The following is a 26,833-nucleotide window of genomic DNA, read 5'->3' on the forward strand; positions in this document are numbered from 1 at the left end:
ATCCACTTCTGCCCGGGTTACCCGTCGTGGACCCAGTGTTTCCAGGCAGTCCCGCCTGGCCAGAAATTCTGACAGATAAACTACGTTGTCAGTATGAACTCTAGTCCATGAATGAGCGGATCAAATGGCGATAGATGCCACAAAAAGAGCTCGTTGATAATAAAATGTCCCAATCTAAAGGTAAAAGGATAGAATGGAAGGAAACCGTAAAACGGTAGCAACTATAATGGGATAGTTAAGAGTTTTGCTTTCTCTGTGTACTGTTTCATAGTACACCCTGCACCACCTTGATCACCCAGGAACATACAACAGGATCCTGTTTGTGGACTTCATCTTAGCCTTCAACACCATCAACCCAGACATTCTCCACCAAAGGCTCACCCAGCTCACAATGCCAGCCTCCACCTGTCAGTAGATCACCAGCTTCCTGACTGACCAGCAGTACCAGGTAAGACTGGGAAGCATCTTCTACCTCACAAAAACCATTAGCACCCCCCAGGGGTGTGTTCTCTCCCCACTCCTCTTCTCCCTGTACACAAAAGAAACTCACACCCACACACCCAACGTAAAGACACACAATGGGCCATACACTCACTCGCACTCCCCATACATACTCTATACTCTCAGGTCCAGGTACCGATACCCCAGAGGGGCAACAAGGCCCTGGACCCAGGAGGTGGTCCCCTTGATTCTGGGGTGGAGACAGACAGACTGCCCGAGCCACCATTCCAGACTAGTGACGGCACTGCCCAAACCTGAACAACCCCGGCCCCCAAGGCCCCCGTCCCCATCCAGAGAGGGTGAATTCCCCCACAGGGCCACCCCCAACCAAGACACAGAAATCAAACACATGCACCCGGACCCAAATGGTACAAGTCCCCACCCAACAGGGGCACAACCCTGCTTTTCCTGGCTGGCAGCATGCACCCGGGGCCGACCGGCCCCCAGCATGCCCCCCCCCAACCACACAAATGCGATGTTGATGCGTGTTCTTTACGAGATAGAAGAAGCAAATGCTAGAAGTATGTACTTGATTTGCATTATTTTATGTTTCAACTAAAACATATTTGAACTCCTAAACAGTACTGCTAATGCATTTTGTGCAAAATGTATTTCTAGCTTAAAATGTGTTTTTACTTGTAATCCATAATGTCCCAAAAGGCTTAAAAGGAATAGTATGATTAGTTCACGGAGAATGTGTTTTAAATGTTTACAAACCAGATGAGAATGAGAAGAACATATGAAATCGAATCCGAAAGCATTTGAAAATGTCTCGTGGGGCTCCGTGGAGTAGTGAAGAGGTGCAGTTGAATAACTACAATGGAACACCAAAGTAGCAACAGAAAACCCGATGAGATAGATATTCTTCCTCATTCTTTTTCTCTTCTCCATTACAGGAATACTGCCCCTAAAATAATCTGGTGCAACGGCATGACTTTGTTTGTTCCGGCCTAATAATCGGTGTGAAAGCAAACCAGGCCACAAAGGTGTGAATTTTCTCACTTTTACCTGGACCGGACCAACATTGTGAATGCGCCTGTAAAACTCATTCATGTTTGGACATTTTCATCTATATATGTTCATTTTCCAGGCATTAATATTTATATTTATTCATTTACACATTCATTTTTAATAATTCAATATTTAACACTCAAATTTCTAGTCATAATGTTCTCTAACGAACCGTTGAGGCCTTCACAGAACATCTGATTTTATTACACACAGGTGGACTCTATTTCCCAATTAGGTGATTTCTAAAGGAAGGTGGTTGCAGTGGATCGTATTTGGGGGTTGAAAACAATTTCACACAGTTTTCAAAATTTCACCTGTAAAAAATGCTGAAAGCCTTGAATTGTTGACCTACTTAAGAATTATGCGCTGCTTTGTGTTTTGGTTTATTTCATAAAAGCTTTAAGCAGTGTAGAGTTTAATTCACATGTGATCACATCATGAATAGTTTCATAAAAAATGAAAAGATGATTGTATTTTAAAGTAGGAGTTATTTCTAAGCATAAAAGTACAATCACTCTATCTTTACATCTCATGATTAAACAGTTGCTACAAGTATTCGTGTAGCATATGACAAAACATAGCATCAGTGTGGTAAAAAGTTTTTATTGTAGTCTGTCTTCATGTTAATGGGATGATTCCAAATGCCTCTCAGTCTGGGCCAAAGAACAAGGTAGGTGCTCACACAGCAGGGATGAGACCTGAGGTCAAGTCAGAATGAGAGCTTGTGCTCCTTCTGAAGGAGTTGTGATGTAGAAAGTTGGAGTTCCACTGTAGCATTTCTATGGAAAAAAAGATGCACAATAAGATCATAAACAGAAGTCCAGGCAGTTACAGGAATGATCATAGAATAATATTAGTCTTAGCCATTTATTTCCTGTACTCAGAGAATAACGGAGCTCAGGAGGTCAACAGAAAAGTAAATGTTTTGTTTTCTCAACTAGATACCCATGATACAGCTTTTCAACCTTGAATCTCCATTCACAATACAGGTACATCGCCACAAATGTACAGGTCCTTCTCAAAAAATTAGCATATTGTGATAAAGTTCATTATTTTCCATAATGTCATGATGAAAATTTAACATTCATATATTTTAGATTCATTGCACACTAACTGAAATATTTCAGGTCTTTTATTGTCTTAATACGGATGATTTTGGCATACAGCTCATGAAAACCCAAAATTCCTATCTCACAAAATTAGCATATCATTAAAAGGGTCTCTAAACGAGCTATGAACCTAATCATCTGAATCAACGAGTTAACTCTAAACACCTGCAAAAGATTCCTGAGGCCTTTAAAATTCTCAGCCTGGTTCATCACTCAAAACCCCAATCATGGATAAGACTGCCGACCTGACTGCTGTCCAGAAGGCCACTATTGACACCCTCAAGCAAGAGGGTAAGACACAGAAAGAAATTTCTGAACAAATAGGCTGTTCCTAGAGTGCTGTATCAAGGCACCTCAGTGGGAAGTCTGTGGGAAGGAAAAAGTGTGGCAGAAAGCGCTGCACAACGAGAAGAGGTGACCGGACCCTGAGGAAGATTGTGGAGAAGGGCCGATTCCAGACCTTGGGGGACCTGCGGAAGCAGTGGACTGAGTCTGGAGTAGAAACATCCAGAGCCACCGTGCACAGGCGTGTGCAGGAAATGGGCTACAGGTGCCACATTCCCCAGGTCAAGCCACTTTTGAACCAGAAACAGCGGCAGAAGCGCCTGACCTGGGCTACAGAGAAGCAGCACTGGACTGTTGCTCAGTGGTCCAAACTACTTTTTTCGGATGAAAGCAAATTCTGCATGTCATTCGGAAATCAAGGTGCCAGAGTCTGGAGGAAGACTGGGGAGAAGGAAATGCCAAAATGCCAGAAGTCCAGTGTCAAGTACCCACAGTCAGTGGTGGTCTGGGGTGCCGTGTCAGCTGCTGGTGTTGGTCCACTGTGTTTTATCAAGGGCAGGGTCAATGCAGCTAGCTATCAGGAGATTTTGGAGCACTTCATGCTTCCATCTGCTGAAAAGCTTTATGGAGATGAAGATTTCATTTTTCAGCACGACCCGGCACCAGCTCACAGTGCCAAAACCACTGGTAAATGGTTTACTGACCATGGTATCACTGTGCTCAATTGGCCTGCCAACTCTCCTGACCTGAACCCCATAGAGAATCTGTGGGATATTGTGAAGAGAACGTTGAGAGACTCAAGACCCAACACTCTGGATGAGCTAAAGGCCGCTATCGAAGCATCCTGGGCCTCCATAAGACCTCAGCAGTGCCACAGGCTGATTGCCTCCATGCCACGCCGCATTGAAGCAGTCATTTCTGCAAAAGGATTCCCGACCAAGTATTGAGTGCATAACTGTACATGATTATTTGAAGGTTGACGTTTTTTGTATTAAAAACACTTTTTTTTTTATTGGTCGGATGAAATATGCTAATTTTGTGAGATAGGAATTTTGGGTTTTCATGAGCTGTATGTCAAAATCATCCGTATTAAGACAATAAAAGACCTGAAATATTTCAGTTAGTGTGCAATGAATCTAAAATATATAAATGTTAAATTTTTGTCATTACATTATAGAAAATAATGAACTTTATCACAATATGCTAATTTTTTGAGAATGACCTGTATATATTATGAAGGAGTTCAAGATTTTTTGTTGCTCGTTTCAGGAAGGGAAACTCATATATAGATTAATTACAGACTGAAATATTTTTGTGCTTTATTTATTTATTAGTGTCTTAGAATATTAGAAAATTGCGAAAAAGGGAAATATTGGAAAATCATGGTGTCACAACCTAACCAGTTAATGATAAAGAATCCTTTTATCTTTAGTGCAGGCCAATCTGTGCAATCGAGGCACTTGTATAACATCTGCTTCGACACTTCATTTCAGTTTATTTATATAGCGCCAATTCACAACACATGTCGTCTCAAGGCACTTCACAAAGTCAGGTACATACATTCCAAATAATCCTAACGATTGAACAGTGCAGTCAGATTCAGTTATTTATTCAAACTAAATAAAAAGTTTTTCTATCAAAGGAAACCCAGCAGATTGCATCGAGTCGGAGACTTGTAGCATTCCCTCCTCCTGGATGAGCATGTAGAGACAGTGGACAGTCACTGGCGTTGACTTTGCAGCAATCCCTCATACTGAGCATGCATGTAGCGACAGTGAATAGGAAAAACTCCCTTTTAACAGGAAGAAACCTCCAGCAGAACCAGGCTCAGTGTGAGCGGCCATCTGCCACGACCGACTGGGGATTTGAGAAAACAGAGCAGAGACGCAAAAAGAACACAGAAGCACTGATCCAGGAGTACTTTCTATGGGAAGGAAAAGTAAATGTTAATGGATGTAGCTCCTTTAGTCGTTTCACCTAGAAAGAAAGAACAGATAAACTCTGAGCCAGTTTTCAAGGTTAGAGTCTGAAAGAGAGCACATATAATTAGTTACAGTAATAGCTCAGTCAATTGCTATATCTAGGAGAGAAAAAGGGTTAAACACTGAAAGACAGGGCCATGAGGATCATCGGTAGAGGGTGAGCATTCAGTTGTAGCCAGCAGAAGCTTGGACAGTGTCACAGGTAGACACAAGGTCAGGCCAGGTGTAAGGCAAAAGTTGGAAAGTAGTATGAGAATGTAGCAGAGAGAGTGAAAGTGGTCATTATGTCCTCCAGTAGCCTAAGCCTATAGCAGCATAACTACAGAGATAGCTCAGGATAACCTAAACCACTCTATGTCAGGGCTTGCGAAATGGAGGACCACAGAATGCAGACTAGCAGGCAGCATGACGGTAAGTGAAGAAAGGATTTAATGAGCAAAAAACAAAAACTCACTCACAGGAGGAGGCAGGAACAAAACAATGGGCAGGCAAGACAGGCATAGCATGATCCGTAAAAAAACAAGACGTTAGCATGACTGAGAGAACTAGACAAGAGCATGATTGAAAATGTTTCCGCAAGGAATAAACAGAACGGAGGTGTATATATGGAACGTGAACCAGGTGAACAAACGAGGGAGATTAGTTTGGAGTAGGTGAACTGAAGTTAAATTAACTAAAGTTAATTGACAGGAGAAAACAAAACGTGGCTGGAGCAAAACAGAGACCCTTGAATACAAACTAGTACACTATGAAATCAAAGCATAACCAGATACAAAAAACATAAGTTGATAAGACATGAACAAAAACTACAGCATGATTAGGAAAATAATAAACAGAAGCATGATTCAAAATCTAATAATAATAATAATAATAATAAACAGAAGAACGATTCAAAACCTTAACTGTCAAAAACATATAAAGAAAAAACCCGAAACCAAAAACCAAACAACCCCAAATCATAACACTCTAACTATAAGCTTTATCAAAAAGAAAAGTTTTAAGCCTAGCCTTAAAAGTAGACAGGGTGTCTGCCTCACAGACCAAAACTGGGAGCTGGTTCCACAGGAGAGGAGCCTGATAACTAAAGGATCTGAATCCCATTCTACTTCTAGAGACTCTAGGAACCACCAGTAAACCTGCAGTCTGAGAACGAAGTGCTCTGTTAGGAACATATGGAACCAATCAGATCTCTGATGTATGATGGAGCTAAATCACTAAGGGCTTTATATGTGAAGAGGAGAATTTTAAATTCTATTCTGGATTTAACAGGGAGTCAATGAAGGGAAGCTAAAATAGGAGAAATATGATCTATCTTTTTAATTTTCATCAGAACTCTTGCTGCAGCATTTTGAATCAGCTGAAGGCTTTTAACTGCATTTTGTGGACATCCCGATAGTAAAGAATTACAATAGTCCAGCCTTGAAGTAACAAATGCATGGACTAGTTTTTCAGCATCACTCCTGGACAGGATATTTCTAATTTTGGCAATGTTCCAGATGTGAAAGAAGGAAATCCTAGAGACATGTTTAATATGGGATTTAAATGACATGTCCTGGTCAACAATAACACCAAGGTTTTTTACATTATTACCGGAGGTCAATTTAATGCCATCCAGGTTAAGTGCCTAAATGCTGCCTGATAATTTGACCTATTGGAAGCATATATATAGTAAAGAGAATTGGCCCAAGTACTTAACCCTGTGGTACTCCACAATTAACCCAGGAGTTTAAAGATGATTTATCATTTACATGAACAAACTGGAATCTGTCAGACAGATAAGATTTAAACCAGCCTAGCGCTGTTCCCCTGATCCCTACAGCATATTCCAGCCTTTCTAAGAGAATATTGTGGTCGACTGTATCAAATGCAGCACTGAGATCTAAGAGGACAAGTACAGACACAAGTCCATTATCTGAGGCCATAAAAATATCATTAGTGACTTTCAGCAGAGCTGTTTCAGTGCTATGATGAGCTCTGAAGCCTGACTGAAACTCTTCAAACAGGTCATTGCTGTGTAAATGCTCACACATTTGATTAGCAACTATTTTCTCAAGAATTTTAGATAAAAATGGAAGATTGGATATAGGTCTGTAATTTATTAAGTCATCTCGATCAAGCGAAGGTTTCTTAAGTAAAGGTTTAATTACAGCTACCTTAAAAACTTGTGGTACATATCCATTTACTAAGGATAAATTAATCATATCTAAAATGGGGCTGGTAATCAGAGGGAACACTTCCTTAAATAATTTGGTTGGGATTGGGTCTAACATACAAGTTGAAGGTTTAGATGAAGCTAATATTTCTGATAACTCAGGAAGATCCACAGGATCAAAGCAGTCCAAACACAAATCAGGTTCTGCAGTTATTTCCAATGTTGTCTCACTTGCTGAGGATGAAGTAATCATCTTTGGGAGTATGTCAATGATTGTATTTTTAATAGAATCAGTTTTTTTTTAAGAAGAATCCCATAAAGTCATGATTGCTGAGAGCTAAGGGAATGGATGGCTCAACAGAGCTATGACTCTGTGTAAGTTGAGCAACTGTACTAAAGAGAAACCTAGGATTATTCTTGTTCTCTTCTATTAATAATGAGAAATAAGCTGTTCTAGCTTGGTGAAATGTCTTTTTATACAACAGTCAGCTATTTTTCCAGATTAAGTAGGAATCCTCTAGGTGTGTAGAGCGCCATTTTCTCTACAATTTTCTAACACTGTGCTTTAAAGTACGCAGCTCTGAATTAAACCAAGGAGCTAGCCTCCTATGAATAATGACCTTCTTTTTCAAGGGAGCTGCATTGTCTAATGCTCCACGCAATGAGGAAGTAACACTATGAACAAGAGAATCAATTTGTGAAGGGGAAGAAACTAAATTATTGTCCTTCACTGTGTTTTTCAGTGATAATGAGGAAATTAAAAGTGGAACAGATTCTTTAAAGGTTGTTACAGCATTGTCTGATAATGATCTACTATAATGAAATTTTCTTTCAGGTGTGGAGTACTCGGTTAAATTAAACTCAAAGGTTATTGAGGAAATGGTCAGACAGGACAGGGTTATGAGAAAATATTGTTATGTCTTAACACTCAATGCCATATGTCAGCACAAGGTGCAGAGAATGAAGACAAAGGTGGGTAGGTTTGTTAATGTTTTGAGCAAAGCCAACTGAGTCTAAGATAGCATTAAAGGCTACATTTAGGCTATCACTTTCAGCATCAACATGAATGTTAAAATCCCCCACTACAATAACCTTATCTGTATTTAACACTAAATCAGATAAAAGGTCTGAAAACTGATCTAAAAATTGAGAATAAGGGTCTGGTGGACGGTACAAAACAACAAACAGAAGTGGTTTTAGTGCTTTGCAATTTGGATGAGGAAAACTAAGGATTAAATATTCAAAAGAGTTGTAGCTATTGATTGGTCTGGGACTAGTCAATAAATCGGACTGAAAGATGGTTGCTACTCCTCCTCCTCGCCCAGTATTTTGAGGAATGTGAAAATTTAAATAATTAGTAGGAGTTGACCCATTTATAGTAACATAATCCTCTTGCTGCAGCCAGGTTTCTGTGAGGCAAAATAAATCAATCTGATTGTCACAAATCAGGTCACTAACTAGCAATGTCTTTAAAGAAAGAGATCTTATGTTCAGTAAGCCACATTTAATTGTTTTATTTTTATTTTTAGTCTGAGCTGTGTTTATTTTTATGAGATTTTCCTGATTTCCTCATTTTAGATTATTTTTTTATCTATTAAATTTTTGACCTGGACGAGACACTGTCTTAATAGGGAAATGGGTGGGTAGCAGTACACAAACTGCAGAGAGGAGTGTTAAACTACGACCCTGCTTCCTGGTCTGAACCCTAGGTTGTCAGGGTTTTGGAGAATTAATAAATTTGGCCAGATTCCTTGAAAGAACAGCTGCTCCATCCAAAGTTGGATGGATGCTGTCTCTCCGGATCAGACCAGGTTTTCCCCAAAATGTTCGCCAATTATCAATGTATATGCGCACCCACAGGAAAACCAGTCCATTTCCTGATAGTGCAACCCACAAACTTAGAGGTTTTCAGTTTCTGCCGGTAAGTTAGTATGAGATAAAGCAGGCAGTGGTCAGAGTCCCAATCGGGGAGTTGCAGTATCTTTTACAGCTGTGCAACAGTGGTCCAGTGTGTTCTTTTCTCTGGTTGGGCGATTAACATGCTGTCTGTATCCAGGTCGGTCATTAGACAGATATGCACTGTTAAAATCCCCAAGAACAAAGATGAGAGTCTGGTTGTTTTGTCGCCAGATCAGTTATCAGGTCAGCAAGCTCTCTTCCTGCCTCTGAGGTGCAGGATGGAGGGATGTAAACACTGACCAGAGTGAACGAGGACATTCTTCTTGGTGAATACAAGGGTTTACAGTTTATAAAAACTGACTCTAGTTGAGGACTGCATGTCTTCTGTAGAAATGTGACAACAGTGCAACAGCCTCCGTTTATATAAAAGCAGAACCCACCACCTTTGTTTTTCCCCATGACCTCCATGCTGCGGTCCACATGAAGCGTCTGGAAGCACGGTAAAAGAGGTGTGCTGTCTGGGATGTCTTCACCAGGCCAGGTTTCAGTGAAGCATAGTGCTGCAGATCAGCGGAAATCCGAGTTATTTGTGCAGAAAAGGAGCAGTTTGTCCATTTTGTTAACAAGGGAGAGGACGTTCGCCATGTGGATGGATAGGAACTGAGTGCGCAGTCCCTCTGGCGGGACTTGATAACCTTTCCTACCCTTTTACCTCGCCTTCATCTTCGGTAGATCCCATAGACAGCTGCCACGCTTCCAACCAGGATCTCAGAAAAACTCTGTGGTTAGATGAAGACCAGGGAGAGACTGCTCTGAGGGTGGAGTCTCTAATACTTAGGAGTTGCTATCTTGTAATAGTGGCTGCAGTACAGCAGCAGGATACAACAGAAAAACAACAATACACAAAACACGAGCAAGCGAAGGACTGAAGCAACCATCCGATGGGCCACCTTAATGTTAATCACTGCTGAGTTCTCACCTTTGGATTGGGAGATGTCTTCACCCCTATAGTAGGTTGACTTTGGTCCGAATCAAGTCTTGAGGTTGTAAACCTGTGACTTTTTCTGGTGGTTCAGATTCCAAGAAAACCAAAACTTGTCACTACAAAATAGGCAACAACATTCTCATGCTCCAAGTTAACACATTTTTTGAATAATATATTTTAGGTACTTCAAAAGCCTATAAAAGTCCCACATATCCCCACCCACTTTTGGTTCTCTTTGGCACAGCGTCCGACTATTCTTCGTCATTCTATGGCTTTCGGTGCTCTACCGGCCAGAGAACTAATCTTTAGGTTGGAGACGTGGAATCTTACGTGGTCTTAAAGTGGAGACCATGAACGTCTCCACTGTAGATGTGGCTTCCAGGACCTAAGGCCTGATTTTCATTGGTACCTGTCAGGACATGTCTCTGGACATGTTTGGGCTGTCCCTTGCCTGTCATCACAGATTCAATTAACAATGTTCATTGACAGGATCCTAACCGCCTTGGAGAGGATGATATCTGGTTTGAGAGAGTCAAAATCTTCTGTTTACTTAGTTTACATGATGTGGTTATGTTGGCATATTCAAGCCAACACCTCTAGTGTCCACATAAGTGGTTCACAGTCAACTGTGAAGAAGCCTGGATGAGAGTCAGCTCAGCTAAATCAGAGGTCCTAGTTCTTGAGCTGCAGCGCTCCCTCTATTCAATCTAGTCCAGCTTTATTTGTAGGTCACTTTAAAATACCACAGCGGACCAGAGTGCTGTTAGAGTAGAAAAAAAACACAGCTCACACCGAAGAAAAAAAAAAAAAAAACACAAGGGGATTAAAAACAAGAAACCATAGAAAGGCACATAAAATCAGATAAAATAATAAAATAGGGACCGGTGCAAAGAGGATTGGGTGGCGGACGAAGGTGGAGACCTCAGCGGCCCGATCCCCGGATGCTTAGGCTGGCTCTAGGGATGTGGAATGTCACCTCGCTGGGGGGGAAGGAGCCTGAGCTTGTGCGGGAGGTCGAGAGATATCGACTAGAAATAGTCGGGCTCGCCTCCACGCACAGCGTGGGCTCTGGAACCCATCTCCTTGAGAGGGGTTGGACTCTCTTCTACTCTGGAGTGGCCCACGGGGAGAGGCGGCGGGCTGGTGTGGGTTTGCTTGTTGCCCCCCAGCTCAGCCGTCTCGTGTTGGGGTTTACCCCAGTGGATGAGAGGGTCGAATCCCTGCGCCTTCGGGTTGGGGAGAGGTCTCTGACTATCATTTCAGCCTACGGGCCGAGTGGTAGTGCAGAGTACCCGGCCTTCTTGGCGTCCCTGTCGGGGGTGCTGGATAGTGCCCCTCCCGGGGACTCCATTATTCTGCTGGGGGACTTCAACGCCCACGTGGGGAATGACAGTGACACCTGGAGAGGCGTGATCGGGAGGAATGGCCTCCCCGATCTGAATCCGAGTGGTGTTTTGTTATTGGACTTCTGTGCTAGTCACGGATTGTCCATAACGAACACCATGTTCAAACATAAGGGTGTCCATCAGTGCACTTGGCACCAGGACACCCTAGGCAGGAGGTCGATGATCGACTTTGTTGTCGTATCATCAGACCTTCGGCCGCATGTTTTGGACACTCGGGTGAAGAGAGGGGCTGAGCTGTCCACTGATCATCACCTGGTGGTGAGTTGGATCTGCTGGAGGAGGAGAAAGCCAGACAGACTTGGCAGGCCCAAGCGCATAGTGAGGGTCTGCTGGGAACGCCTGGCGGAGCCCTCGGCCAGGGATGTATTCAACTCCCACCTCCGGGAGAGCTTCGACCAGATCCCGGGGGATGTTGGAGACATAGAGTCCGAGTGGACCATGTTCTCCGCATCTATTGCCGATGCTGCTGCCCATAGCTGCGGCCGTAAGGTCTGCGGTGCCTGTCGTGGCGGCAATCCCAGAACCCGGTGGTGGACACCGGCAGTAAGGGATGCTGTTAAGCTGAAGAAGGAGTCCTATCGGCTGTGGTTGGCTTGTGGGACTCCTGAGGCGGCTGACAGGTACCGTGAGGCCAAGCGTGCTGCGGCCCGGGCTGTGGCAGAGGCACAAACGCGGGCCCGGGAAGAGTTCGGTGAGGCCATGGAGAAGGACTAGCGGTTGGCCTCGAAGCGATTCTGGCAAACCGTCCGGCGCCTCAGGAGGGGGAAGCAGTGCTTTGCCAACACTGTTTATAGTGGGGGCGGGAGACTGCTGACCTCGACTGAGGACATTATCGGGCGGTGGAAGGAGTACTTCGAGGATCTCCTCAATCCTGCCATCACGCATTCCGTGGTGGAAACAGAGGCTGGGGACTCGGGGTTGGACTCTTTCATCACCCAGGCTGAAGTCACCGAGGTGGTTAAAAAGCTCCGCGGTGGCAAGGCTTCGGGGGTGGATGAAATCCGCCCTGAGTACCTCAAGTCTCTGGATGTTGTAGGGCTGTCATGGTTGACACGCCTCTTCAACATTGCGTGGCGGTCGGGGACAGTGCCTCTGGACTGGCAGACTGGGGTGGTGGTCCCCCTTTATAAGAAGGGGGACCGGAGGGTGTGTTCCAACTACAGGGGGATCACACTCCTCAGCCTCCCTGGTAAGGCCTACGCCAGGGTATTGGAGAGGAGAGTCCGACCGATAGTCGAACCCCGGCTTCAGGAGGAGCAGTGTGGTTTTCGTCCCAGCCGTGGAACACTGGACCAGCTCTATACCCTCTACAGGGTGCTCGAGGGTTCGTGGGAGTTTGCCCAACCGGTTCACATGTGTTTTGTGGACCTGGAGAAGGCATTCGACTGTGTCCCTCGTGATGCCCTGTGGGGGGTGCTCCAGGAGTATGGAATCGGGGGCCCTTTATTAGGGGCCATCCGGTCCCTGTACGAGCGGAGCAGGAGTTTGGTCCGCAATGCCGGCACTAAGTCGGACCTGTTCCCAGTGCATGTTGGACTCCGGCATGGCTGCCCTTTGTCACTGGTCCTGTTCATAACTTTTATGGACAGGATTTCTAGACGCAGCCAAGGGCCGGAGGGGGTCTGGTTTGGGGACCAGTGGATTTCGTCTCTTCTTTTTGCGGATGACGTGGTCCTGCTGGCCCCCTCTAGCCAAGACCTACAGCATGCGCTGTGGCGGTTCGCAGCCGAGTGTGAAGCGGCTGGGATGAGGATCAGCTCCTCCAAGTCCGAGGCCATGGTACTCGACCGGAAAAGGGTGGCTTGTCCTCTTCAGGTTGGAGGGGAGTTCCTGCCTCAAGTGGAGGAGTTTAAGTATCTCGGGGTCTTGTTCACGAGTGAGGGAAGAATGGAGCGGGAGATCGACAGACGGATCGGTGTGGCTGCCACAGTAATGGGGGCGCTGTGCCGGTCCATTGTGGTGAAGAGAGAGCTGAGCCGAAAAGCAAAGCTCTCAATTTACTGGTCGGTCTACGTTCCTACCCTCACCTATGGCCATGAACTTTGGGTCATGACCGAAAGAACGAGATCACGGATACAAGCGGCTGAAATGAGCTTCCTCCGTAGGGTGGCCGGGCACTCCCTTAGAGATAGGGTGAGGAGCTCGGCCATCCGGGAGGGGCTCGGAGTAGAGCCGCTGCTCCTCCACATCGAGAGGAGCCAGTTGAGGTGGCTCGGGCATCTATACCGGATGCCTCCTGGACGCCTTCCTCGGGAGGTGTTCCAGGCACGTCCCACCGGGAGGAGGCCCAGGGGACGGCCCAGGACACGCTGGAGGGACTATGTCTCTCCGCTGGCCTGGGAACGCCTTGGGCTCCCCCTGGAGGAACTGGAGGAGGTGTCTGGAGAGAGGGACGTCTGGGCGTCACTGCTGAGTCTGCTGCCCCCGCGACCCGGTCCCGGATAAAGCGGAAGACGACGAACGAAAATAATAAAATATATAGAATTAAAAAACAACAAGGAAAATAAAATAAACTCTTTATAAAGTGTTAATCACTAAGGAGAATAGGTGGGTTTTAAGAAGAGATTTAAAAGCAGGCAATAAAGAGGTGGAAGACAGTTTGCTCCACAGTTTAGGAGCAGCGGCACTAAAACCACGAGTTCAAGCCTAGTAGCTGGTCAGCTGATCTGATACAGCGGGTTGGTGTGTTGGGAAAGGTAGGGTCGTTTGGAGGACCAATCCTGCCATAATTAAGAATAAATAAACAAATGACTCCATAAAATAATTACTGGGCCAAAAAGTAGCCAGAAACATAAATTAGTGCGACATTAAATGCAAAAAAAAAAAATAGAAGATATTTTTTCAAGTATTTATTCAATAATTAATCAATACATCAGATATAAATATATATATTTATATTTTTATTTAAACCACTAATTTTCAACTCAAATATTTTTTTCTTGAACTCTATTTTTTCCTTTGTTTATTTAATACGAGTGAATTTCTTGGTGTTTTTATTTTTTCCTGCCCCTTTCATTTCCTTCATATTTATTACCACTCAAATATATTTAAAACATGTTTTTTTCCCCTCAAAAATATATTATTTTTCAAACTATTTCACTGTCCTTTTGTTTCTCAAGCACTCATATATTTCTTCTCTAATATATCCCTGTTGTATTTTTGTACCCAACAGATTTCCCTGAGCCCATTTATTTCCATCTTTCTTTTTTACATTACTGTGTCTCTGTATCGTCTTTTCCTCCTTAACATGCTCTTGAAAATGTAAATATGAACGAGGCGGAACTGAGACAGAGGGGGCGGTTACTGCCTCAGCTTCTCTTCTACTGGCTGAGGTCAAGCCTCTAGGAAGTAGCTGCTGAGCCTCTGCCTGCTTCTGAAAAGGAGCTAGCATAAACGGCTAACTTAACTTCTCTCATGTTGTTGCTAAAGAAGTCAGGAGCGTTGGTGGTGATAGCACTGTTAGTCAGGATAGTTTACTGTATCCTGTTGACTCTAACTGCGAGAATACTTCAGTTTGCCAAGCTGAAAATAAAACTGGAGAAATTAAAATTAAATGTTTTGCAGCAACATTTCAGACCCTCTACAGTTGGTCGATGGAGGACGCACTAACTCCCATATAAAGTGCATTATAGTAATTCAGCTGGGTGGTGACAAAGGCATGGACAACTGATTCAAAGTGCCTCCTTGGAAGAATGGATTTTATTTTGGCCAGCTGCCTCAATTGATAACAACCGTTCTTAATGACTGCCCTGATTTAGCTCTCTAATTTGAGCTCAGAATCCAGTTTGACCCTTAAATTCCTGACAGACTGCTTGCTGTTCTGGGCCAAAGAACCTAAATTCATAGGAGAGCCGAGTAGTGCTCACTTCAGTCTTGTTTTCCATAAAATCCAAAAAATATAAGTGCCATCTAGGCCTCAAGACACCTAAGAAGCAAATTGATAGATGATGCATTTGACTTTTTAGTAAATAAAACTGAGAGGATTGCAACGGAATGAAATACATTGTTTTCTTAGAATGGAACCAAGTGGGAGCAGATATAGGGAAAAAAGAAGAGGTCCTGAAACTGAGCCTCATGGGACCCCACAAGAAAGAGGAGCAGATGAGATGTAAAAAACAGATTTAAAAACCACAAGAATGCTATGCTCCTCAAAAAATAAGATTAACTGACTGTGCATCTTCTCAAGGGCTTTGGAGATAAAAGAAAGTTTAGAAATTAGCCTAAATTAAGCAAACTTTGTGGAGTCCAGTCCACGTTATTCAAGTAGAGGTTGTGCCACTGCATGTTTAAAATGAAGAGGGACCACACCAGGCAGCCTGTGGTAAGTTCAAGTGCAAGTGGTCCTAGAGTAGGGAAAGGCTCGATGAGTGACAGGATCAGGAGAAGCTGATGGCTTTAGATGACTAATAATTTCCTGAAGAAAAGACAAAGTCGCAGGTTCAATCCTGTCAAAGACTGCACAACGAGGAACACACAGTGAGGGATCACAGGCAGGATTCTGCTGACCAGGTTACCTCCTTGGCACCTTCTTTCCTACGTTTTCAAAGGATGTCCAACTAGAAAGACACGCCGTTGTAGACCTAGAACTCAATAGGACAGTAATCCTTTCTGACCTAGCAACTCAGGATCTCAAAAAATAAGCAGATCATTACTGGGAAATGAATGTCCACATTTTGATACTGGACCTGTTACTAGCCGAACCTGGTCTCTGATGAGAGGAAGACCAAGGAATAAAAGATTAATTATTTTTGTTCTGGTTTTACCTCTGGCTAGTGTTGACTTTTCTAATAATGCTTTAAAGTTACTTACTTTTTCTCAACAACACAATTCCTAGTGTTAAGATTGCTGCTGTTTGATGAATCTTTTTGTTTTGAAGACAATCATTAATTCTTGTCTCAGGCTCAAACTCACCATATTTAAGAATGATGCTGTCACCAGGTCACTTATCTGGATCCTGTTACTAATGAATGTATTTCAGTTTTGTGAGGCAGTGTGATTTTTTATAAATTTATGGTGTCAAAAATAATAAAAACAAAAAGCATCTAGATATTCATGCAGAAAACATTCTTTTGTCAGCACATTGCTGGAAATGTCCTTAGAAGATACATCTAAAGAATTGGGAAATCTCACAAGCCCAATTTTAAACACCGGCAAGAAGAAACTATTTACACATTGACATTTTAATGTGCCTAATCTGTAGTGTACATCACACTTTAGTTGCCACATAAAGATTCAGGATTAAAACAGTCTCTTGAAAACATGTGTTTAGCTGGTTGCACTCATGTTCTGCATCCCTGAAAAACAAAGTGCTACATTACAAAATAAATGCTGCAAAAACACTAATGCTGATGGTGTTTGAAGTGATGGGCCTGGTGAGTTTTAAAGGCTTAAAAGTGTTCAGGGTACAGTGTTAGAAACTAGCCATGAATTAGAAGCTACAAGGAAATACGATTCAATGCAATTCAATTTTATACCCCTTTAATCTTAAAGGGAAATTAAATGTTATAGAAACTCTCAGTTTACAAGTTTCGTGGAGTCATTGTAGAGGGTGATGGCTGTATTACTTCTGTATTACAGCAGATCTGAAGGGCGTCTAACTGAAGACATTCTGTTGTTGTATTACAGACTCGTGAAGAAGATGTTCTGGTTGTCCGGCTGATTTAGTCACAAGTCTGACACTAAGAAAATAAATCCACTATTCCCTCTTCTTTTAGCTCTTATATTTTAAGGCTAGAAAAAACAATAATCCAACTTTGTGAAGATAAATTACCACAATTCTACAATCTAACAGCAATCAGAACAGTAATATAAAGAGAGTAAGCCAGACACAGAACAACAGTTAAAACTCCTTACAACTTATAGCTTCGTCCAACAGGGTCTTGTGTTTACCTGTATGTGTTGTATGGCCTTGTCAATGGCCTGAGCCTGTAGCAAAGTCACAGTGCATCCCCCAAACCCTCCGCCAGTCATTCTACTGCCAAAGACCCCCTCCACCTCCATGGCTGCCGAAACCAGTTCATCCAGTTCTCTGCAGCTCACCTCATACAGGTCCCTGACACAAGAATATCACGTTACTGTCTGTCCACAATCATCACACAAATACAGGTCCTTCTCAAAATATTAGCATATTGTGATAAAGTTCATTATTTTCCATAATGTAATGATGAAAATTTAACATTCATATATTTTAGATTCATTGCACACTAACTGAAATATTTCAGGTCTTTCATTGTCTTAATACGGATGATTTTGGCATACAGCTCATGAAAACCCAAAATTCCTATCTCACAAAATTAGCATATCATTAAAAGGGTCTCTAAACGAGCTATGAACCTAATCATCTGAATCAACGAGTTAACTCTAAACACCTGCAAAAGATTCCTGAGGCCTTTAAAACTCCCAGCCTGGTTCATCACTCAAAACCCCAATCATGGGTAAGACTGCCGACCTGACTGCTGTCCAGAAGGCCACTATTGACACCCTCAAGCAAGAGGGTAAGACACAGAAAGACATTTCTGAACGAATAGGCTGTTCCCAGAGTGCTGTATCAAGGCACCTCAGTGGGAAGTCTGTGGGAAGGAAAAAGTGTGGCAGAAAACGCTGCACAACGAGAAGAGGTGACCGGACCCTGAGGAAGATTGTGGAGAAGGGCCGATTCCAGACCTTGGGGGACCTGCGGAAGCAGTGGACTGAGTCTGGAGTAGAAACATCCAGAGCCACCGTGCACAGGCGTGTGCAGGAAATGGGCTACAGGTGCCAGCATTCCCCAGGTCAAGCCACTTTTGAACCAGAAACAGCGGCAGAAGCGCCTGACCTGGGCTACAGAGAAGCAGCACTGGACTGTTGCTCAGTGGTCCAAAGTACTTTTTTCGGATGAAAGCAAATTCTGCATGTCATTCGGAAATCAAGGTGCCAGAGTCTGGAGGAAGACTGGGGAGAAGGAAATGCCAAAATGCCAGAAGTCCAGTGTCAAGTACCCACAGTCAGTGATGGTCTGGGGTGCCGTGTTAGCTGCTGGTGTTGGTCCACTGTGTTTTATCAAGGGCAGGGTCAATGCAGCTAGCTATCAGGAGATTTTGGAGCACTTCATGCTTCCATCTGCTGAAAAGCTTTATGGAGATGAAGATTTCATTTTTCAGCACGACCTGGCACCTGCTCACAGTGCCAAAACCACTGGTAAATGGTTTACTGACCATGGTATCACTGTGCTCAATTGGCCTGCCAACTCTCCTGACCTGAACCCCATAGAGAATCTGTGGGATATTGTGAAGAGAACGTTGAGAGACTCAAGACCCAACACTCTGGATGAGCTAAAGGCCGCTATCGAAGCATCCTGGGCCTCCATAAGACCTCAGCAGTGCCACAGGCTGATTGCCTCCATGCCACGCTGCATTGAAGCAGTCATTTCTGCAAAAGGATTCCTGACCAAGTATTGAGTGCATAACTGTACATGATTATTTGAAGGTTGACGTTTTTTGTATTAAAAACACTTTTCTTTTTTTGGTCGGATAAAATATGCTAATTTTGTGAGATAGGAATTTTGGGTTTTCATGAGCTGTATGCCAAAATCATCCGTATTAAGACAATAAAAGACCTGAAATATTTCAGTTAGTGTGCAATGAATCTAAAATATATGAATGTTCAATTTTCATCATGACATTATGGAAAATAATGAACTTTATCACAATATGGTAATATTTTGAGAAGGACCTGTAATTGGCCTTTACCTCAGAGAATTGTGGCTTTCCACCATGAGCTGGCCAAACTCCTTGTAGGACCCTCTCTTGAGGGCTTCAGCAGCCTGGACAGTTCTCTCTATTTCCTTGATGACATGACAAGCTCTTCGATATGTTACGTCATCCAGCCTCTCCATGGCCTCTGAGATGTTGAGAAAGATGAAAGTTTTTAAGGACCTTGGTCATTAAGAGATTGTTAGAACATGGTATGATTAAATACAATGAGTAAAAATAAATCACCATTTTGAAAAAGTTGGCTAAATTAGTTGATGAAAACAGGTTTAGGACAACCTGCAGCTCTGGAGCCACATTTGACTCTCAAGCTGCTTAGTAAGTTTTAACAAACACCAAGACATTTAATAACATTTATATTTAATTTGCAATATGAAAAAGTATTTTCACTGTACAATTTCAACAGTAAATGAATAGAGTTCCCACAACTGAAAGCCACTCATAATACAAAAAGACCTGCAGACATGTAAACTACTATAAATACAGATTTCTCACAAATTTCCATTATTTTATTAGCAGAAATTTCTCCTCAATTTAAGAATTTTCCATTTTTTACTTAAAACGATTAATTTGGCTTCTGTGCTTATAGGCACTGCACACCACTCCCAACCCATCCTTGTGTATGTGTTGCTCGACAGCTGAGCCGTGTTGCAGTCTGCAGCGCCGAGTCTAATGCACTGACGAGCATGGACCTTACACCACAGTTAAAAATATTTTGACCTTTTCCACACCTCAACTTATTTTAAACAACTAAAACAAATAAAAGACTGCAATAAATGACTGGTTGCAAAAGAATGAATTACAACCTCTTTTAAATAACAACAAACCACCTCACAGAGACAAATCCAAACAATTAAAATCTAGAAAATAGACTTGATTTCTGACAAGAAAAAAAGAAAGAAATCATTGAAAAAAGTTTTCGGTAAAAGTGAACTGGCTCTTATAAATTGAACAACTCCATACCTTCTAGTTCTTTCATTGTAACATCCCTCAGACTGTCTTTCCCCAGTGCAGAGGCAGCCTGTTCACACTGTCTACGTCTCATTGGATACTCACTGCCAGTCAGCGAGTGTTTTACGTTAGAGTTGGTGATGAGGATGACCAAGCTTGGATCTGCCAGAGGTACCGGTGTGGCCTCCAGAGACCTGACTCAGAACATAAAACTAAATTACACAAGATCAAGAGAAGGATTTTATTTGTTTCTTTTCTCCAGATGAAGAGAACCTGGAATAGTCTAAGAAGAACGATTGAAGTACCTGCAGTCAATGAGTAAAGCGTGTCGTTCCCTGCCGAAAACAGACACAAACTGGTCCATAATACCACATGGTACAGCAGCATGGGTGTGTTCAGCCTGCTGACATGCCAGGACTTTTGGCAGTTTTTCTCCATCATCTGTGGGTGTGGGGGAGAGGACAAACCTGCTTCAACAAATCTACAGTCATTGTGTTCTTTGATTTCTCTATATTAAATTGATTTATTTATATTTACCACAAACCCCCCCTGTTTTGGTATGGGTACCACAGCAGACTGTACTCTCACCGTGCCCTCTCACTCTATACCTCAGACTTCCAGTCAGGTTTGAGAACAATTATCTCAGCTTCAATGTAAGCTAGACAAAGGAGGTGATTGTCGTTTTCAGGAGAAACTGAAATTAAATACTTCTGAATTAAATCACCTTAAAACCAGCAGCCAGATGGTTAAAACCTGGACACAGATGAGTGTCTCAACAGGACAATGATTCCAAACTCACACCCCAACAGCTGGCTAAAAAGCTTCTTGAAAGGCCTTGCCAAAGCTCCAGCCTCAGAGCTGAAAAGGTGCACTATGCTTAAAAGCCAGGTCAGTACCAGAACACCAACTAATTTAAATTGAGTCTACAAACTCAGTTCTGTGAAGACTGGCAGAAAGTTGTTTGTACAAAAATGATGTGGGTCACCAATAACACATTTAACTCTTAGTGACAATATGGACATATCTGATCTCCATCCTTCCACATGCTTCAATGTTTCTGAGCAGTATGTACGTATGTTAGCTTCTCACCAAAACTGCGCAATCTGGCAGTCACTTTGGTTCGCAGAATGAAAAATAATGACTCTATTAGTGCCTTTCAGTGTTTTGGTGAAATTTTGTTCTAAATATATGAGTCACTCTGCTGCAAATAGGCTGGGACTCTACTTAGACTCACCTGGCTTGAGTTTCTGCAGGAAGGTGTAGAAGGCCACCTCCAGAGAGGCAGAGCTGGACAGTCCTCCACCCAGAGGGACACTGCTAGTTACCACCGCTCTGAAATTTGGGAGAGCAGGAGCTGCAGCAAATAAAACCAAGAGATGGTGCATTTTTAAGCTGTGGTGCTTGATAAGATACCAGCTGTGACATCCACAAAAAGCTGATGCAAATCTGTTCCCACTTGAGTCAACATAACTGTCTTCATGGAAGAAATCCTACATAATACAGATTCTGTTGGCAGACATTTGATGCAACAGATAAGTACACCTCTTCCAATGTTTAGGAAAAGTAGAAAAATATATACAGGTGAAAAAAGAACCTCAGAAGCATTATATATACTATGTCAATCTTTAGTAAACCAATAAGTTACCAAACAGAGATAAGGTGTTTGAAAAGTTAAATGTCTGTCAGGAAAGGAATTAAATAGATAAATAGAACCAGGTGCTGCCCATCATTGCATTGTCCATTTATCATATGATCATTTGCTAAAAGGAGTTTTCTAAAAGTACAACGGTTGACAGTTTGCTGCAGTGGACCATTCACGTGGACTGACACAATAACAAGATGAAAGACAAAGCAATCATCTTAGAGAGACTGATGTTGCTGTCCATTAATCTGGGAAGGAAGGAAACACAGTGGGCGGGCTAATGCCAATTCTGTGAAATCCATTACTTTAGTCTGATGTCACCCGTGATGGAAATAACAACGCTAAATAAAACGGCGTTAATAACGGCGCTACTTTTTTCAGTAACAAGTAATCAAACTAATTACTTTTTCCATCATTACAATGCCGTTACCCACAATTAAATGTTGCGCGTTATAAACTAAAGCTCTTGTCATCTGTTGTGGCTCACAGCCACAGGAGTTAAGCTTTTTTTGTTTGGTGAACGGAGTGAGAGGCGAAACAATCGCATAAGTTATGATGATTGGCTAACATAGAGTAAGCTTTTATGGTAAGCCAATCAGAAGCAGTGTTCAGTTCATAGACAAACCACTAACGCACTCAGAAAAACTAGCAGATGTAAGCTGCAACAACGACGGGTCTGTACTTCCACTTTGCGTTTTCAAAGTGGAAGTACAGAGACTACTTTATTCTCCTTGAGGTAAAAGGCGAGAACTTACAGGGGTTGGACAAAGAAACTGAAACTCTTGTCATTTTAGTGTGGGAGATTTCATGGCTAAATTGGACCAGCCTGGTAGCCAGTCTTCATTGATTGCACATTGCACCAGTAAGAGCAGAGTGTGAAGGTTCAATTAGCAGGGTAAGAGCACAGTTTTAATATTGAAATGCACACAACATTATGGGTGACATACCAGAGTTTAAAAGAGAACAAATTGTTGGTGCACGTCTTGCTGGCGCATCTGTGACCAAGACAGCAAGTCTTTGTGATGTATCAAGAGCCACGGTATCCAGGGTAATGTCAGCATACCACCAAGAAGGACGAACCACATCCAACAGGATTAACTGTGGACGCAAGAGGAAGCTGTCTGAAAGGGATGTTCGGGTGCCAACCCGGATTGTATCCAAAAAACATAAAACCACGGCTGCCCAAATCACGGCAGAATTAAATGTGCACCTCAACTCTCCTGTTTCCACCAGAACTGTCCATCGGGAGCTCCACAGGGTCAATATACATGGCCAGGCTGCTATAGCCAAACCTTTGGTCACTCATGCCAATGCCAAACATCGGTTTCAAAGGTGCAAGGAGCGCAAATCTTGGGCTGTGGACAATGTGAAACATGTATTGTTCTCTGATGAGTCCACCTTTACTGTTTTCCCCACATCCGGGAGAGTTACGGTGTGGAGAAGCCCCAAAGAAGCGTACCACCCAGACTGTTGCATGCCCAGAGTGAAGCATGGGGGTGGATCAGTGATGGTTTGGGCTGCCATATCATGGCATTCCCTTGGCCCAATACTTGTGCTAGATGGGTGCGTCACTGCCAAGGACTACCGAACCATTCTTGAGGACCATGTGCATCCAATGGTTCAAACATTGTATCCTGAAGGTGGTGCCGTGTATCAGGATGACAATGCACCAATACACACAGCAAGACTGGTGAAAGATTGGTTTGATGAACATGAAAGTGAAGTTGAACATCTCCCATGGCCTGCACCGTCACCAGATCTAAATATTATTGAGCCACTTTGGGGTGTTTTGGAGGAGCGAGTCAGGAAACGTTTTCCTCTACCAGTATCACGTAGTGACCTGGCCACTATCCTGCAAGAAGAATGGCTTAAAAATCCCTCTGACCTCTGTGGCAGGACTTGTATATTGTCATTCCAAGACGAATTGCCGCTGTATTGGCCGCAAAAGGAGGCCCTACACCATACCAATAAATTATTGTGGTCTAAAACCAGGTGTTTCAGTTTCATTGTCCAACCCCTGTACATGTGAAGTAAATATTAAAAGTTTGATGTAGGTAGGCAACTTGTCTATGTAATTCCACTTTATGCAACTGGCTTGTGAAATCTTAGAAATAAATCTAAATTGGTACACATATTCAAACTTTAAAAAAGTAACGCAATAGTTACTTTCCCTGTTAACTAGTTACTTTTATAGTGGAGTAACTCAGTTACTGACTCGGTTACTTTTTGGGAGAAGTAACTCTTACTAATTACTTTTTTAAAGTAACATGCCCAACACTGGATGTCAGCACAGCTTTCTCCATGCAGGATCTCAATGAACTCTCTCCTGAGATCAATCTTAGACTAAGTCAGGGATATAGAAGATTCACAGCAAACTTGTAAGAAGTTGTGTTGACTTGTGTGAAGCAGCCAATCTGTCTGTTGAGGAGCCACCGTAATCCTGCCCACTGAGTTCCATGGGTCAAGTTGTTGGTTTCAATAATTTTATGATGTCACTGCTGCATGGGAGCCATAGAATAAATAGATATGTAGTAAAATATTTATATGTTATTTTAAATTAATTTATTATAAAAAATCACATTTATTTATTTAATTTCATAATTTTAAGAGTTATATTTAATTAATTAATGGGACATTTATTAATTTTGCTGTGCATTTCATAATTTTATTATATATTTGAATATTTAATGATGTATTAAAGAAATAAAGGGTCAATTTAATTATTTAAATGGACATTTAATGGTACATGTATTTATTACATGGGATATTCACATTAAGTCAAATTTCTTGTTTGAATGTACGAACTTGATAATAAAGCAGATTCTGAGTAATTTTGTCCCCTTTGGCCCTCCATAATAAACATCATTTCCCTTGCATTTTTACCAGATTGTGCATGTTTACCTCTGTAGTGCTGTATAACACCCTTCACATAGTTTGCCCAGCGAGGTAACCCTGGCGACAGAGATGATCCATCCCCTGTCAAGGCGAAGTCGACTCTCCGCGGCTCATCAGCATCCTTGGCTGCTGTTACCACAGTAACTTCCTGGGCTGAGGTTGGACCTCCTACCACCACGGTCACAAGGGGAAGCGCCTGGTTCAACACACAAAGTTATATATACGTTAGTAATTAAGGAAAAAGCTCACTTATTTAAAGCCAAAAATCACCCCAGGTTCTTATTTCTTCCTTGTTAGTCCCCGTTGTTAATTTCTTCCTGAAGTTTGTGTTAGACCACTTCCTGGTCCTAAATTACATTAAATAGTCCAACCAAACAACACACCAACAAATAAGGACAACAGTCGCAGCTTTGTGTTTTACCATTGGAAGAACGAAGCCCTGGTTGTAGTCAGTGTGCTCCCCAATCAGGTTGACTCTTCCGGGAGCACACACCGCCACCTGGGGGGGCTCCTCCGCGAACAGCTCGCCGTACAGGCGGCAAGCGTCTGACAGCAGGGCCGCCACGTCAGGGAAATTAGAACCCATGGATAGGAAAATACTGAAAACCGAGCTTTAAATCCCAGTGGCGAGAACTCTTCAGCTTTCTGCAATCAACTAGCGTGCCTATAGAGGACTACAAGCAACTTCCCTGTGGCTGTGGTTGGTTGAAACACGTCACATGACGCCATGGTGCAGTTTATACAGTTCATTGAACCTGTTAAACAGATACAACTAACCCAGCCTATCAATACGTATGAACATCTTTTAGGTTTAAGTGTAGATCAGCACCTTTTAACCTGAAATCGTGCCATTTATCCCAGTTTTCCTCAAAAATCTGAATCCCCTGAATTCTTTTCTACAATCCACTCATTAGTGGAACCCTGTTCCTTAATAAATATTTTTTTAAATATTCTTCTTTCTCTACTGTTGATATTTAAAACATGCTGAAAATACACGACCTACTGTTACTTCCTGTCCACAGTAATTACAACAGTCTACATGCTTTTTAACTGTCTTTAAGGTCCTGTAATTTCAACTTCCAACTTCATTGGATTAAATTGGCTGGCATCCTCCTGATTCCTTCATTCCTTGGACCACCTCCAGCGAACCCTGTCCACCCTCCTTCGTCCACAGCACCTTCACCAGAAACTCCTGATCCACTGACATCCCTTGCATTCCAGTATTCACCATCTCCAGTCACACAGGTACACAACCTCTTGGTCTCTCCACCCCCTCTGGTGGATCTCACCTTCATCCCAGTGAGATAAAATCATTGTTTACAACATTAATCTTGAATTTTCCCCTGCTTACCATTCTACTTATTTTACAGTTGCATCCCGGTTCCAGTCCCCTGCATTCCTCAGTATTATTGTAAATAAAATCCTTGCCGTCAAACTCTGTCTCCTGATTGTTTTCTGCATGTGGGTCAAAGCTGTTAAAAACAATATGACAGAACACTCGGGCCAACCTGACCCAGCAGAAGCTTTCAGGAGAACCCTTTCAGAACAACATCACCAAATTCAAACCCATGACTCCTCTCTCCGTTCCCTCGTTGAACAGCAGAGACAAACTAATCAACAAATCGAGCAACTAGCTTCCTTAGTACAGCATACCCTAAGCAATTTCACCTCCCCGGCTTCAGCTTCTCCTGCTTCTCAGCAGCTTCCGCACTCACGTGATGTCACTTCCCCTAATCCTGAGAAGTTTTCCGGAGAAAAGGGAGACTGTAAGGTTTTCCTTCTGCAATGTATGCTCGTTTTCAACCGCTCCCCGCAGTCCTTCCCACATGACTATGTAAAGATTTCCTATGTTCTGGGGTTGCTTACTGGTAAAGCCCTGAAATGGGCTGAGGCGCGTTTTTCTGACTGTTCCAATTTTGGTTGCACATTCTCAGAATTTGAGAAAGAGTTGAGACAGGTGTGAAATAGATCAGACCGCCACAGCTCGAACATTGTGGTCTTTAAACAGAGGAACCAGTCAGTTGCTGAGTTCTCAATTGATTTTCGTACCCTTGCAGCAGCCTCTGGGTGGGACGATTGTGCACTTAGAGCTGCCTTTTTTCAGGCTTTAAGTGAGCCGTTAAAAGACGAGTTGGCCTTAATTGATGAGCCTAAGACATTAAATGAGTTAATCAATTTAACCACTAGACTAGATACTTGGATGAGGGAGAGAAAGAGATCCCGACTTGAACAAAGCTTTGTTAGGACCCAACTCCCTAGTCAAACTT

General features: G+C 42.8%; 1 protein-coding gene across 1 annotated transcript; it reads right to left on the reverse strand.

The window, feature by feature from the left end:
* Nucleotides 1-1,882: 1,882 nt before the first annotated feature.
* Nucleotides 1,883-25,264, reverse strand: galk1 (galactokinase 1). The gene is made up of 8 exons (XM_047376499.1): nt 24,988-25,264; nt 24,573-24,762; nt 21,264-21,383; nt 20,335-20,470; nt 20,042-20,223; nt 19,058-19,208; nt 17,220-17,382; nt 1,883-2,291 (listed from the first exon to the last, which is right to left on the reverse strand). Exons 1-8 carry the CDS (start codon nt 25,150-25,152, stop codon nt 2,217-2,219), a joined length of 1,182 nt encoding a protein of 393 aa, XP_047232455.1. The 5' UTR covers nt 25,153-25,264; the 3' UTR covers nt 1,883-2,216.
* Between the last annotated feature and the right edge of the window lie 1,569 nt (nt 25,265-26,833).

The sequence above is a fragment of the Girardinichthys multiradiatus genome, chromosome 10, assembly GCF_021462225.1.
Source record: "Girardinichthys multiradiatus isolate DD_20200921_A chromosome 10, DD_fGirMul_XY1, whole genome shotgun sequence".
Lineage (NCBI taxonomy): Eukaryota > Metazoa > Chordata > Actinopteri > Cyprinodontiformes > Goodeidae > Girardinichthys > Girardinichthys multiradiatus.

Coding starts and splice junctions, on each gene's coding strand:
- galk1 (XM_047376499.1), bottom strand. CDS start 25,152: ATGGGTTCTAATTTCCCTGACGTGGCGGCCCTGCTGTCAGACGCTTGC. Junction 20,471..21,263: donor CCTGCAGAAACTCAAGCCAG/GTGAGTCTAAGT, acceptor CCACACCCACAG/ATGATGGAGAAAAACTGCCA. Junction 19,209..20,041: donor TACAATGAAAGAACTAGAAG/GTATGGAGTTGT, acceptor TCAACATCTCAG/AGGCCATGGAGAGGCTGGAT.